Source organism: Anas acuta, chromosome 3 (genome assembly GCF_963932015.1).
Source record: "Anas acuta chromosome 3, bAnaAcu1.1, whole genome shotgun sequence".
Taxonomy (NCBI): domain Eukaryota; kingdom Metazoa; phylum Chordata; class Aves; order Anseriformes; family Anatidae; genus Anas; species Anas acuta.
This window is the reverse complement of record NC_088981.1, coordinates 65,060,359-65,075,873: the sequence shown is the minus strand read 5'-3', so window position 1 is coordinate 65,075,873 and position 15,515 is coordinate 65,060,359. Positions and strand designations below refer to the sequence as shown.

At 40.5% G+C, this 15,515-nt stretch overlaps 1 protein-coding gene across 2 annotated transcripts; it reads left to right on the top strand.

The window, feature by feature from the left end:
* The first annotated feature begins 440 nt into the window (after positions 1-440).
* On the top strand, positions 441-15,161 carry HSF2 (heat shock transcription factor 2). 2 transcript variants are annotated; one of them, XM_068677577.1, is made up of 13 exons: positions 441-727; positions 3,466-3,574; positions 3,782-3,909; positions 4,664-4,788; positions 6,803-6,878; positions 8,037-8,098; positions 8,208-8,292; positions 9,322-9,488; positions 10,602-10,871; positions 11,425-11,530; positions 13,045-13,098; positions 13,713-13,797; positions 14,195-15,161. In XM_068677577.1, the coding sequence occupies exons 1-13, from the start codon at positions 587-589 to the stop codon at positions 14,479-14,481; spliced, it is 1,695 nt and encodes a 564-aa protein (XP_068533678.1). In that variant the 5' UTR covers positions 441-586; the 3' UTR covers positions 14,482-15,161. The 2 variants fall into 2 exon arrangements, with proteins under 2 accessions (XP_068533678.1, XP_068533679.1); XM_068677578.1 differs by lacking the exon at positions 13,045-13,098.
* Positions 15,162-15,515: the final 354 nt, after the last annotated feature.

The following is a 15,515-nucleotide window of genomic DNA, read 5'->3' as shown; positions in this document are numbered from 1 at the left end:
TTTTTGCTATTCACTAGGCTATTTTCCTTCAACTATGTTTTTGATTTAAATCAATTTCTTTTCAGAGGCTATGTAGTCAGTACATCTGAAGTTTAAATGCTTGGAAGGAGGTATCCTTAGGAAATGATAGACATCTCCTCTAGAGAGTTAGCTTGGGTGTGTTGTGCATATGCTTATTACGTGTTTTCTCAGATCATCATTTTTCTCAGATGGCAACGGCCGTGGCCATCTTGAGGAGGTTCAGGGCAGGGCCTGGCGGCAGTTGCCCACCACACACCGAGCCCCGCCCCCTCAGCGCACCTGGTCCCGCCCCCTGCGAGCAGGCGCGCCCCCCATTGGCTCCCGCCGCCTGCCACTTGCACGTGCGGGCGGAGCTGTTGTGGCACGTGAGGGTGGCGCACGTGGGCCCGTTACATAAAAGCGGCGCGCAGGCGCGCGCATGCGCGGGCGGCGGCCGGGAGGGGCGGGGCTGGCAGCGGGGCTGCACCGCGCCGCTTCTCCTGCTCCTCCTCCCCCTGCTGCTGCTGCTGCCGCCCCTCCCCCGGCCGCACCGCGCCGCGCCGCAGCGCCGCGGCTCCCGAGCACGATGAAGCAGCAGCACCCGCAGCAGCCCGCCCAGCAGCAGCAGCAACCGCCGTCGGCCGGCGCGGGCGTGCCGGCCTTCCTCAGCAAGCTGTGGGCGCTGGTGGGCGAGGCGCCCAGCAACCAGCTCATCACCTGGAGCCAGGTGCGGCGCCGGCCGCTGGGCCCGCCGAGGGGAGGGGAGGGAGGGGGGGTGCCCGCGCTGAGGGGGGGGGGCTCGGAGCCGTTTAACGGCTGGAAGGGAAGGCGGGAGGGGGGGGGAGCGAGGCCGGGCCGCAGGCGGCGGCCACGTGGGGATGGCGGGGCGGGAGCCCCCCCACAACGCCGCCACCCCTTTGTTCGCCGCGGGGGGTGCGGAGGGGCCCCCCTGGGGATGGGGGGGGGGGGGGAAGGTGTGCCGTGAGCCTATCGGTCGTGCCTGGCTGGGCTTGGTCCCTCAGAAATAAATGTGGAAAATAAAAAGGGAAACGGGCCCCGGGTGGCCTTCCGCGCGGATCCTTTGTGGGCAAGTGCCAGGCTGCGAAATCCGCGAGTGCCTGAACGTGCCGTAATGCCGGCCGTGCCCGCCTCCCTGCAGCCGGCGGGGCGCTGCGGGGCGCTGCGGGGCGGGGGCCGGGGCCGTCCTGCGCGGGGCTGGGCGCCGGGGGCTCTCCCGCAGCGCCGCGCGGGTTGTTCCGCCATCACGTCAGTGCCGCCCTCTGCCTCAAACGGTGTCCCGGCGGCGTGGCTAAAAGGGCCTCTTCTCAAACCGCCTTGGCATCTCCGGCTGGTGCTGAGATGGCAGCTCTCAGCTCGGTTTATTTTAAATATTCAGGCAACCGTCAAGGGTTGCCTGCACTTGCCATCGCTGCACGGATAGCGGGTTACCGGTAACTTCAACCTGAACGTTTTGGAGAGGGAAACTCGTGGATTCTGCCTGGACCACAGCAGCTTTCCATCTGCGTGTTTCCTTTGGAAGAGAGATGCTGAGGGCTGCTTACCTTACCTGCCATTTTTGCCACCTTATGGACACTTCACAAATGTATTTATGTATTTATCTTAAGTAAACGTACCAAGGCTGTTACTAGGTATCTTTGTATTATTTTCTTAATTAAAAATTAAGGCCAAATGGTTAGAGATTCTGCAAGGCGATTTGTGGAAGGAAGATCTACTGATCGTGGTTCGTGTTAGCAGCATTTAGCAGTTCTTGGATGGAAGAGGATATTGGCAGCCCTTGGTATGCAAGTGTTTGCCTGTTTTAAAAATACACTATGTCAGGTGTAATAGTGGAGGAAAAGTGCTATAACTGTAACATTTCACTTCTTTCTCTACAAGTCAGTGTCTCTACACTGGGAGGATAGACACTGAAGAACAACCATGTTGTCTCTCCATACACCTATCTTAGTGGAGGCTGGGGTGACATTGAAACACATACAGGGAATAACAGATTCAATACTTGGACGATTGCTGTATGCTGCTATTAGTAAGAATAAGACTTGAAAACTGTATTCAGCTATGTAGTAAGGCTTCCCTGTGTTAAAGTCGGGCCTTAACCTAACGTCTGTTTACATCAGTGTAGATGACTGTCAGGGCAACAAGGACTAGTAGAACTGTCTCCCAAATTGTTCTGCTGTAGGCCTGAAAATTTTCCAAGTACCAGTGAAGTCAGGTGCTGTGTAAAAGCTGTCTTTTGGTGTTACAGGTCACTAGCACCAGTTGAGTACCTTCAGCTGATGACTTATGTTAATGCATTAGCTAAAGTCATCTGTTCATGCTGTTTTGCTTCCCATTTTCTTTATGCTGGCTGATTCTCAGCAGGAGATAGGTATACATTACTGGGAAGTTGGGAAGCTTTCATCTTCCTACTGTTCTCAGATCTGTGCTCGTAACACATCTAATGGCATTCCATTTATAAATCGTGCTTCTGGTGATCCTTGCTTGCTTGTCAGAAACAAGCTCTTAGGCAAAGGTCTTCACATGGTCTCATGGCTGGTTTTTCAAGCTGGTTGGGGAATGTACAGCTGCTGACATTGCGGGGGGGGGAGGGTAAGAAACAAGTGGGGAGCCCTGTGAACTAAAGGGCTTCTGAGCAGATGGAGTATCAGTGATGGCATTTGTCAAAGATGGTAGGCTTCTCCGTAGGGGCAAAGTGAGAGTACTGTGGGTAGACCACAGAGAAACCTGTACCATTTTGAAGCAGCTGATTTGCATCCTGCCAATTACTTGTTCTTTAGTGAATGGAGCAATATCATTGAAGAACAAAGAGCAGAGCCTTCTTTCTATTTTAATCTCAGCCCGTGGATGAAATTTGAGGACCAGTTCAGTGGGGAAAAGATCAGTCCTCCCTCACAGTTGGCATCACAGGGAGAGAGGTATTGTCTTGAGTGCTGTTTGGTAACTGAAATCCAGTGGACACCCTCAGCTTTTCACAGTTTCACCTTCTCTACAGGTTTTACCAAACTAGTCATGCTTTTATGATGAGAAGCAGAAGGGACTTAAACTGTGTTTTGTTGTTTTCTGGTGGCTTTTTTGTTTTTTACCTTGCACAGTCTCTTTGCTTTGTTCCTTCCCAAGACCGTGAAGCTACATACAACATCGATAGTATTCTGCTTTAGCGGCACTGATACTTGTTGGTAAACTGGTCGTTAATTCATTTCTCTTGAGGAAGTGAAGAGTAACAATAGAAATGTTTCCCTTTAGATATGGATAGCAATGTAAATTAGGAATTCTCTGTTGCTTTGCAGCTGCAGGGTTTGTACACTTTTGTTGTGGAAAACTGTAGGCAAGCAGATCAGTTTTGTGCTGCATGCACAAAGGAAGCATTCCTATGCGGTGATTAATTCTAAAAGCCCAGAGTGTTTTCTACAATAGTCTTTAAGAAGCTTAATGTCTCTCTCGTTTTAGAATGGCCAGAGTTTCTTGGTGTTGGATGAACAGAGATTCGCAAAAGAGATTCTTCCCAAATACTTCAAGCACAACAACATGGCAAGCTTTGTCAGACAGTTAAACATGTGTAAGTTCTTGGTTTTTTGGGTTTCTGGCATAGTTCACGATCCTGCATGTTTTTAGTTATAGATTATTTCCTTTGAGCATTTCTGCTGCGTTCTCTGCTACTAGGTTGTTGTTGCATTCTTAAAACTGATAAAAGGATAGTCGGAGCAATATAGTTTGTTTTCCTTAACGTGGGCTTTGAGAGATTTTTTTTCTTTTTTTATTAAAGATGGTTTCCGTAAAGTTGTCCATGTTGATTCGGGGATTGTCAAACTGGAGCGAGATGGTCCAGTAGAGTTTCAGCACCCCTATTTTAAGCAGGGTCGGGAGGACTTGTTGGAACACATTAAAAGGAAGGTTAGTGAAAACTCAATATGTAAAAAAGCTATACCAGTAAGTATAAATGAATAGCAAATTATATGTTATGTTTAATTGCAAGATTGTGAGTACAAATGAGCATGGTGGAGTCTGGGGAAGTAAATAAACTGTGCTGCTCTCATTCATATATATAAGATCTATTTAAAGGTATTTGGGGGTTTTGACTATTTGACTAGGCTCCTCTAAGTATTTCCCTGTCATAGTTTGACAGGCAGCAAAAATTAGGTGTGTTAATAGAACATTTAGCGAACATCTACTAGGAGTGCAGCACATGCTTAGACTGTACCGTCACTAAACAGTCTGTTTATGTAGCTTGTTTCAGAGCGCAGCTACCGCAAGTAGTAAAGTTTCCACCAAGGAGGAGGAAAAACATAAAAACACACATATTTCTGAAATTTGCTCTGTTGTTATTCTAAATAGAGTGAATAAGAACATTGTTATGAAACAAATACGCGTTAAACTGTGGTGGGAGACACTTTTTAGCATGGGTTAGTTTGAAGCAGTTATGATACAGAGCACTGAGTACAATGCCTGGAAAATCTGAATGAATACAAATGTGATAACTAAAACTAACATTGTGTCTGTTGTAAGGAGTTTCTGTATTATAGTATTTGATGTTTGTTTTATTACTAACTCATAGTATCAACACTAGACAAAATATACTTGATCTACAAAATAAAATAATAAAAATAAGTAAAGGAAAGTGTTGCTTCTGTATTCTCATCTTTTAAAGGTTTCTTCTTCAAGACCTGAAGAAAACAAGATACGCCAGGAGGATCTCTCCAAAATAATAAGTAGTGCTCAAAAGGTGCAAATTAAACAAGAGACTATTGAATCTCGATTGTCTGCTCTGAAAAGGTAAATGTCCCATCAGCAACTCAGCTCTGAAATTGAGTAATTCTGACAATAGATATCGGAGAACAAATCTGACGCTTAAATGTGAGACACAGTTTTAAGGATTTCTGAGTGTCCAACTGTGACTATTGCTTTGGGAAGAGAAATTTCAGTGAAAAAATTGCATTTAAAATGGAATGTTTTGATATGACTTAAAGTATAATAGGCAAAGTTGGTGTTTGAAGAACTGTCTAGTAGTAGGCAATTAAACACTATGTTTAATTTTAGTTCCATAATGGTGCCGAGGCTGAATATTAAGTAAGTTCTTAGAGTAAAGTATGCTGAGAATGAGTGACTTCAAGTATGAAATAGTTACTGTGTTTAGTCTGAGGCAGAGTTTGGTTTGTGCATATTGCTTGTGATACCTTCATACTATAATTAATGGTTTTGCTCATTACTTTTTTATTTTACTTGTATTGTCTTTATTCCCTCACTGCTGAAATTGCAGAACAATTAATACTTACAAAAATCTGGTTAGAAATCTAATTTGGAAATTTAGAGAAGAATTACGTAGTGTCATTCAGTTGGTGTTTTCAGTTCTAATTACTTGTGTGATAGAGTATTCAAATGCGAACATTTTGGCCAGGAAGGGTCTTTACTAGAAACTGGGCAGTCTAAATTAAAACGCTCACATTCATCCTTTTGAATCATAGATGAATTCAGGTTGGAAGGCAGCTCAGGAGGCCATAAGGTTCAAAGCCCTGCTCAGAGCAGGGCTGACTGGTTAAAATGACATTTGGTTGCTAACAACCTGACAGTTTGTAGAGATAAGAAGATGGAGGGGTCGGTGTTTGATATCCATCTTGTTCCACGAGTTTAGAATGATTTAAGTAGAAACAAGCTAAATCAGAAGACCTGGTCCTACAAAAACATGTTCATAAAGCTGGTGGAAAGGTTGAGAAAGTTCAGAATCCCTGATTGCAGTTACTAAATTTGTGATGAAACTGTGCCTTTAAATTGTGTGTTAGACATTAATCCTCAGACTGCTGCTAATCTTCATCATACTGCCTATCAGCAGCTGTTTGTGAAAAATAAGCTTAAGGTTTCCTAAAAACATGAAACACCAATGGAGAGATTTTCTTCCCATTTTGGCATTCATCTGTGTTGAAAACTAAACAACGAAACAGAGGAGGGCGGTATGTTGTCTTATCCACTGAAGCTTTTGATGTTCATTATCTACTGATTAATATGCTTAATGCTGTTGGAAGCAATAAGGTTCATGGATACGATGGCAAGGGTCACTTTACAGCACTTCATATACTATCTCTGTTCTGGACTCTTGTGAGAACTGGAACAACCAAGGTTTGTGAAATGGCAGTGTTCCCTGAAAGCTGCCAGCTCTGCTGTGCTCCTATTTTTCAGCACCTAATATATGCCACTTTACTGAAGCTAATAAAGGCAACTGTTATAACCTACAGCTGCTTGTAAGGCTTGTTCTACAAAGGTGCTTTCAAGGTGGATGTAGTTTCTGATAGATGTCTTGCATCTAGCAAGAGGTCTGTGAAGGAGGGGCATGCAGGCTTGATGAGAAAACACAGTATTTACTGGTGAAAGGGCTGTTCCCAAGGGATATTACTTGGCTGTTTAGTCCTTTGCTGCTGCCAGAAACTAGTGGTATGTTTGTTTAATTTTTATTTATTTATTTATTTATTAGAGTGAAGACAAGGTAAACAAAGGAAACAAAATAGTAAATTTTGAAATGCTGAATGTGTGTGTAATAAGTATTTCTCTGGGAAGAAATATGTTTTAAGGAGGCTGGAAGTTCTCTTGAAGCTATTCGTCGTGTTTGGTTCTCCATTTTGTAGTTAGCTACTTGTGAAGTTTGTTGACTTTGTGATTTTTTTTCCCCTGAAACCTAAAAACACATTTCAAAGAGGTTTAATGAAACTAACTAATCTTTAACAAAAAATATTCCTGTGAATATTTCAAACATTTGATTTTTTTTAATTTTGGTTTTTAAATTATCCTTTTCAAACAGAGAGAATGAATCTCTTTGGAGAGAAGTTGCAGAACTGAGAGCAAAACACTTGCAACAACAGCAAGTTATTAGGAAGGTAAGACTTTGTTCAAACATCAGTATGAGTGCTACTAAGCTAGGATACCCTGTCATGTTACCTTTCTTTGCCGTCACTCTTTTATCATAGCATGGGAAATAACTTCTTAACAAAAGAACAACTGGGTGGTGCATGGTGTGCAAACCTTTGTGAAACAAACATTAAGTATATTTCACCCCAAAAGCAAAAGTTAAGGCCAAAACTCTTGTAGACATTTTCAAAGAAAGAATTCCAGTAGCATTGTAAATCATTCATTAAGATGCCCTTAAAATGGTCCATTGGTTTTTGATTTCTTCAGGAATCAGATGACTAACGGACTGTACTGACAGATCTGTGGAAAAACTGTATCTTACTACAAGAATTATGAAGTTCAGTATTGGAGATTAATTCCACTTAATACTAACTGTGTATTTGTAATGTTATCAGAAAAGTAGGTTATTGAATGCAACCCATTGCTAATATGTTAGCTTAGCTTAGCAGTTTTTTAGATTTATTATCTACCAAAACCAATGTAGATGCAAAGAGTTTACAGATTCTTATTTTGTTTATGTATCAGAAATAGTAATACTATAAGCAACCTTGTAGCAGAGACTTTTGCTTATCTTTTTTTCAGTTTGTTCAAGCCAGAGACTTTCATTTAGTCCTTAAATTTAAAACATATGTGAAAATAGGCTGAGATTTCAAAGGGAAAATCAGCTGATGGATACTGTCAACTGTATGTGTTTTTTTTTTTTAAACTGTCAAAAAAGCCTTTCATCAGGCCCAGTATTTATAGATACAGGTTATATATATAGTCAACACCCTTACATGCCTTCTGTCATTAGAATTAGAATTCTTCTGATAGTCTGAGTTACTGGATTTCTTAATATATACTGAGTGATGTGTAAAAAATGATTACTTGATATGTGGAAAAAAAGCCTTTCTCAAACAACTGATTAACTCTCTTCTTTTTAGATATTACCAGCCATGTTTTCTGATCTACCTTGATTTTTAATTCTTCTGAACAGTTCTGTATAGAAAACACTACACACAAAATACATGATGTGCTATTTTGGTATAGTTTTGATTAACAAAGTCTTATGCTATGAGGTATGTTGGTGGTCAGAGAAAAGCAATTACAGGGTAGATTGACTAATGATAGTATTATTTTCCTCATAGATTGTGCAATTTATTGTTACCTTGGTGCAGAATAACCAACTAGTGAGCCTAAAGCGCAAGAGGTAAATATGGTCTTGAAAACTTGCTATCCAGTAAGTATACTGACATGTTTTGTTGAATAAAATGGAAGAATTAGTTCTGAGATGGCTTTCTTCCTTTACTGTAATTTAGGCCTCTTCTTCTGAACACTAACGGACCTACAAAGTCAAATGTATTTCAGCAAATTGTGAAAGAACCAGCTGACAGTAACCATCATGTAAGTTGTTTTTTTTTTTTTATGCGTGCTATTTGTTCTGATGAAGGAAGGAGTGCAGGAGGAGGAGACAGATCAAGTAACAAGTCATATTGGGGGTAGAAACATAACTGTACCTGAGAGCTTTCAGCTTCTGGAAGCAGTATACCATGTGTATCCTTCAGAAGCCAAGTGAGTTTATAATTACCATTCATTTTTCAGTATGAACATATGTAAACCACTTACCTGTGTATTAAATACGGCTACATGTGATACTATTGAAAGCAGTTTGCTTTTTACAATAGTGCCTTTAAGCTCCCCAGGGAAGTGGTCACTGCACCGAGCCTGACTGAATTTAAGAAGAGATTGGACTGTGCACTTAGTCACATGGTCTGAACTTGGGTAGACCTGTGCGGTGTCAGGAGTTGGACTTGATGATCCTTAAGGGTCCCTTCCAACTCAGGATATTCTATGATTCTATGATTCTATGATTCTATGTGTATGTTCTGCTGTTGTCTCCTGGAGCTGAGGGCCCCATGCAGGGACAAGAATCCACCTTGTTCTGCAAGGCAGCACCCAACCCAGCAAAATCATGTCAAGTTTTTGTGCTGCTTGAATGTGTCACAGCTCTGAAAGTTACTTTCTCCTGCACAAATAATTGTGGATGGAGAAATCATCAGAATGAGTGCTCTAGCAAGTACTACTTAAATGGCAGGTCAAGGCTAGTAGTCACTTTTTTAGTATTTATACTTCTCATGTAGTCCTGTCTTTGTATCTTTTTTGTTGCTTTTGCTAGTATATTTTTATTTCTATGCCTGTATTACTTGCCAAGCACTTGTTTCCTGTATCAGCTCTTCTCCAGCTTGTTCATTTATTTATTCGTGTCTTTTTTCTCTTAATCTTAGATCCATACAAACCCCTTGTAATCTCCAAGGTGTTGGGAAATTCTTCTACTGTTTTAGAATTGCAACATTGTAAGATGCAGTGATAACTGACAGAATGCTGAAGCTAATTGTCCGTTTGTCCCCTGACTCTTTTTAAAATAATTCTCAGGTACCTCTCAACAGAACTGAAGGGTTAAAACAAAGGGACCAAATTTCAGATGACATCATTATTTATGATGTTACTGAGGATGTGGCGGATGAGGACAATACCATGGTTGATGAAAATCCTCCTGTTACACCAGAGGCAAATGAAGACAGCACTTCAGATTCTTCCAAGTAAGAGGTCTCTAGAATTCTGTATAGGTATTTGGCTGTCAATGCTGTATATTATGAAATAATTCAGATGTCTTAGATACTGTTTAAAGTGGTAAGAAAACTCCATGTATAGGAACATCATCTGTGAATTTGCGCTAGGTTTCCTCTGAATTCCAAACAGTTAACTGGCTGTCAGAGTTTCAATATATTGAAGATAGAAACTAGTGAGAAGTAATCTGTATTACTGTGCTTTGTTAAGTGTGCTACTTGTCGAAAGACAGAATAAGTTCTTCTTACTTCTGGTTGTGAATACAGACAGGAATGGTATCCCTTCTTTTTAAAGTTTTTTTTTTTTTTTTGTGGAGATTAACTTGCATGTGCTGTTTATCAAGTGTTGGTGTGGTCTTTGAACATTACTATGCTGGGGAATTTTGGTGGTTTTTTGTTGTTTTGTTTTTTTTTTGCAGTCTGAAGTGATTAGAGACTACATTTCTTCTGTCTTTACTTCGCATTATAGAAGTAGTTCCTCATTTGCATGGTATTGATAGGACCTGTATTATGCCCCAAGGAATACAATTTAGAGATTCGTAGTTTATGCTTGAACTATGCAGTTTATGCTAGTACTGTTACATTTGTTGAACTGATGTCTGGAAATGCATTCTCTGATAGAAAAGTTTAATGAAGGTAAGACAGCACAACTACTTAAGGGTTAAGAAAACCGCCAGCATACAGAGGAAAGCAAGCTATTTAAGACTTTTTTTCCTGGTTGTTTTGGTTGCCTTTCTGGTGTACAAAGCAAGCTTAATTAACTGTAACACAGTTGACTGAGATCCTTCATGTTACGACTAATCCAAAGCTGAATTTTGTCCCACCGGAAAGATGGAAAGTACACATAGTCTGTCTTGTTTGGCAGCCTCATATGCTTTGGCCTACTTCATAGCTACTTCACATTTATATGAAAGCTTTTCTTGTTCTAACGCAAAAACACCACTGTTCTGTGTTTGTAATAGTTGCTAATGTGGTCTAGCAAAACAGTGTCTACTAGCTGAACTTCATTAAAAAAGTAACTAGGTGTATGGAATAGTGTACCAATTTGTGTATGGAACACTTTAATTCATTTGCCTTGTTTTACAGCTGCAGTCATTCTCCTGATATAGTAATTGTGGAAGATGATAATGAGGAAGAATACGCTCCTGTAATTCAAGGGGATAAAAGCACAGAATCAGTTGCTGTCCCAGCTAATGATCCCCTCAGCCCTGTCAGTGACAGTACAAGTCCGCTCATGTCAAGTGCTGTACAGCTGAACAGCCAGTCAACTTTAACTGCAGAAGATCCAGTCTCAATGATGGATTCCATACTCAATGAGAGTGGAGTAATTTCACAGAATATAAATCTTCTTGGAAAGTGAGTAGCCTGATGTTTTTACATATTAGAACTGATTGAAATTCAAAGGACTGAACTGGTAACATTATATTAAGGCATATATATTATGCTGGTAATGTTCTAGTTTGTAAAGATCCTTCCATTTTAAGTATTTTACCATGGGACCCCCTCTGATTTTCATCATGAAGGGAGTGAATTAGAGTACATAATCTGACAGTGTAATGTTGTAAATAACACTGTTTAAACTGATGATGCTGTCAAGGTCTATATGCAGGATTCTTGCAGGCAGATTGGACTTCATTAGGACTAGTAAGAGGCAGGAGTTCTGTCTCTGCTGATGATAATCATAGTCAAGAGATGTGATTTCTCTTTTGGAGCACCTGTCTGCTTTACTTGGCTTCTTCTCTAAAAAGTAGGGTTGAAAGTTGTCAGTCTTTTTGAGAAGTTAATGAAAAAGTCAAAATAGTGTTGGTAAAGATTTTTAGATGACATAGTACATCTGTATAAAACTTACGTGTCTTTTTTTTTCTTCTGTTAGTGGATACAGTAATGCAATACTGGTTTTGTCTTCTAGAGTTGAACTTCTGGATTATCTTGACAGTATTGACTGCAGTTTAGAGGACTTCCAGGCCATGTTATCAGGACGACAGTTCAGCATAGATCCAGATCTACTGGTTGATGTAATTTTCTCTGTTTATTTCAATATTTCTAGCAATTTGGTAATACACTCAAGAAAATATTTGTGTGGACTGTTACTGTTTAAAATGCTCAAGATTGTATTTTGCTCTTCCTTTCAAAAAGGACAGTTATAAATATTTGTGAATATGTGTTTCTGGGGCACTGGTATAACTGTACTACACCACTGCCCAAGCGCATGCTGTGGTGATGACAGTGATGTAAATTTTTGATCAAAGAATGGCTTTTAGTGAAATAACGTTTTTATTTGTTGCTACATGAACTCAGACACCAACTAGATTAATACTTTTGCTTTGAAATGGCCCAGCACGGAATCTGTTGTCATCTCAATGAACTTGGGTTAAAAAGGCTCTTGGCATTTATTTTAGGTTTTCTGATGTTTCAAGTTATTTCTTGGGAGTTACGTGTATGTTCTCAATTTCTCTTCAGGTTCATGTCTATCAGAATGATCTAGGTTGGAAGGGTCTATGCAGGCCATCTAGTCCAACCTCCTCGCTCAAGGGCCAACTTGAAAGTTAGATCATGTTGCTTGGGCCTTGTCCACTCAAATTCTGCAGTCTCCAAAGGGAGTTTCCATGGCCTTCCTGAGTGTCTGCTTCAGTGCTTTGCTCTCTGTGAAGAACTTCCTTATGTCAGTCCAAATTCTCCCTACTACAGCATGTCACTCTTGCTTCTTGTCCTCTATCCACCTCTGTGGAGTTTGTCTTCTCTGTATCACCTCTCTACCAGTAGTGGAAGGGTGCAGTTAGTGCCCTTGGTCTGCCCTCTGCAGACAAGATAAGCCATGTTTTCTCAGCCCATTTTATGTCTCACGCCCCCTAACCATCTGTGGCCCTTTGGACTCTGTGTAGTTTGAGAATTCTCATACTGGGAAGCTTAAAACCAATCGCTCCCTGCAGCACAGTCATACTGCTGGTTTACATGGGGTGTTGTCTCCCAGGTCCGTTTCCAAGGAGCTGTTCCCTGTCCGTTCGGTCACTAACCTAGGCTGGTGCATGAAGTGGTTGTGTCCTAGATACATTTGTTTGTTGAACTCGATGTAGTACTTTTTGGGCCTCTTCCCCAGCTTGCTAAGATCCCTCTTAACAGCTCTGCTCCCTATATATTGTTGACTCCTTCAAGTTCAGTGTCACTTGAAAACTTCTTCAGGGTATGTTCCTCCTTATTGTACACACAATTCTCCATGGAGCAAAGTAAGAATGAATTGGTAATTCTCAGACTGCAGTGAACCATGTTACTCTGAGTTAGACATGCTTACAGTTGTTTCCTTTGTGAGTGAAGTTCATGCGATTCCAAAATACGCTCCAAAGATTTTCTTTGCAGAAGTGGTAACTATCTGTAAATAAACTCTAATCCTAACTGAGGGCAAAAACACTGCAGGGATTACTGAGGGCGAAAACACTGCAGGGATTATTTTCACACATGCAGATATGACATTCTTGTATTCTTAATAGGAACATCGAGATACTTAAAGCTTGATGTGTTTTGTCTTATTCAGCTTTTTACAAGCTCCGTGCAGATGAATCCCACAGATCATATCACTAATACCAAAGTAAGTTTCAAACCCATCATTGCTCAATGTACACACAGTAGTGAGAGATTCGAACTTTTTTCATCCTGTCCTGTTTTCTTTACTGGTATAATAGCACTTTTTTCATGCTCTTGCTTTCAAGTCTTCCATGAGTATAGGAAGGCTGCAGTTGAATTCATCCTGTTAGGCTTTAAATAGGTAGGGGGAAAACACTAATTAGCAACATATAATGTCATTTGAAACTGTGAAACCAGAACTTTTGTTACCAGCCTCTTTTGTAAAGACTTTTGTATCTTCTGTCCCAGGTTTTAGTACTTACAAACATACTTTGTCAAAATGTTTCCGTCTGTGCTGTCTGGTGGGCAAGGAAACATTAGAATAAGCAGTAGAGCAACATACTAGCTCTTTGAGTTTGTCCTTTTTGTGAGCATTAGTTTTTGGTTTTGCTTGAATAAATCCGTGTTTCCATTTCACATTTTCTCAGCCATGATCCGTTAGCGTGAATAACTAATACCAGTGCATCCCTTCACAAATATTTTTTTAAATGGTTGGTCAAGCTAAGTTCTAGTATCATTGCCATTGCATTGAAAGAAGCTTTGAGGAGCATGTATTTTAGATTTTACTTTGTTTTCCAGATGGAGACAAAGGGAATAGAAACTACGAAGAATAATGCTGGTCCAGCTGCTTCACAGGAAACACAAGTTTTCAAGCCCAAATCAGGTTAGTTGTAATAAGTGTTTTGTTGAAATGTTTTAAGAGTTGAGCAAGCATTGTACTTAAAAACTGTCTCAATTATTTGCTTGTCTAGGTTTGTATGATGCTGATAAGCATATAACCAAAACATTTATTATATTTGCTTTTTAGGTTTTTGGCACTGTACCAGCCATAGAGAATCTGATGTTCTGCAGGAGAATCTGGATAAATAACTTTATGTAGGGATGTAATGAATGTAGTAACTCTTTAATCATTTAAAACAAGCACATAGAACTTTTCATTATTAATCATTTTTACAATAAGTTATATGGGGTGTTGTGTTTTTTGTTGTTTTTTCTCTTTGTCTTTCTACGTGTAGGATGGCATGTGAACTGATACTGTTTTGGGAATTTTTTTCCTTTAGATAAGCAACTCATACAGTATACTGCATTTCCACTGCTTGCATTCCTTGATGGGAACCCAGGTTCCAATGTTGAGAGTGGGAGCTCCACCACCGAAACTCCCTCTGTGGACAAACCGCTGGAAGTGGACGAGCTCCTGGAGAGCAGCCTGGATCCTGAACCAACTCAGAGCAAGCTGGTGCGGCTGGAGCCGCTGACAGAGGCAGAAGCAAGTGAAGCCACATTGTTCTATTTATGTGAACTTGCCCCAGCACCCATGGACACAGACATGCCGTTCTTGGATAACTAATGCAATGGGGACTCTGTATATAGTCATGAAGATGAACTATTTATTTAGAATATTGTTTGGTATATGAGTTTTTTGTAAATCACTGTTTTATGTAACCAGATAATGTGGAGTTTAAACTATCTTTCCTATCTTCCTTCAAGCAATTGTTTAACTACGCTGTGTAGTACTGTGTACACAGCGTACTATTAGGCACCATTGGCAATACCAAGTCAGACTGTTACTATACTGCTGTCAAACACTTGGTATACTACACATATCTCTAAATATCCAAGGTAACTGAACACTTGTTAAGAATAAGCTTTGATTTATGGTTTCTTCCACTTCTGGTCTTACATATGATAACGTAAAATAGTAGTGTATGGTTAGGGAGCACTGACTTTCTGTATCTTGTTTTTTTTTTCTATTTTTTACAACGTTTTGTTTAATAAACATGAAGCTTTTTTGGGGTGGGGGGGAACCAGGACCTGATGTAGGCTTTTTTTTTTCCCTGCTTGAACTGGGAACAAAGTGCCTGTACCTTGCTAAATCTTGGTTCTGCCTTACTTTCACTTCAGTGGAAGTGCTTATACATAGCACAAACTGGGGAAAAGTCCTTTACAGCCACCAGGCCCCTTGACTGCATGAGTACTTTTAACTTGGACCATCTACTCTGACAAAATAAATGTTACTTAAGTGTGATACTTGGGGAGAGTTGGTCTCTTATTCCATGTGCCAAATGAATATTAATTCAATGGACTGGGTATTTAATGCCTTATTCAAAATTTGTCTTCCTATGCATATTTTTTGGAAAGTAATTTCATTATCTGCAAGTTTTGAGGTTTATATATAAGACCCCTACAGTAGTTAAAAAAAAAAAAAGCTAATACAGCAAATTAATTTCTTTCAGCAGTACACAAAATAATTTTACTTTTTCTTTCTGATAGCTGCTGCAGAGTCCACTACTTCCTTTTAGTGGAAAAGTTCTATCCTTACTCCAAAGGTGTGTGTGTGTTTACTGTCAGTCAGTCAGTCTTCTGTGCTCATTCAAGTGAAGT

What these genes read in the sequence shown, in the direction of transcription:
- HSF2 (XM_068677577.1), top strand. Translation starts at nt 587, where the DNA reads ATGAAGCAGCAGCACCCGCAGCAGCCCGCCCAGCAGCAGCAGCAACCG. An exon ending in CAGCTGACAGTAACCATCAT is followed by an intron (nt 8,293 to 9,321) that starts GTAAGTTGTTTT and finishes AATAATTCTCAG; the next exon opens with GTACCTCTCAACAGAACTGA. An exon ending in ATCCAGATCTACTGGTTGAT is followed by an intron (nt 11,531 to 13,044) that starts GTAATTTTCTCT and finishes TGTCTTATTCAG; the next exon opens with CTTTTTACAAGCTCCGTGCA.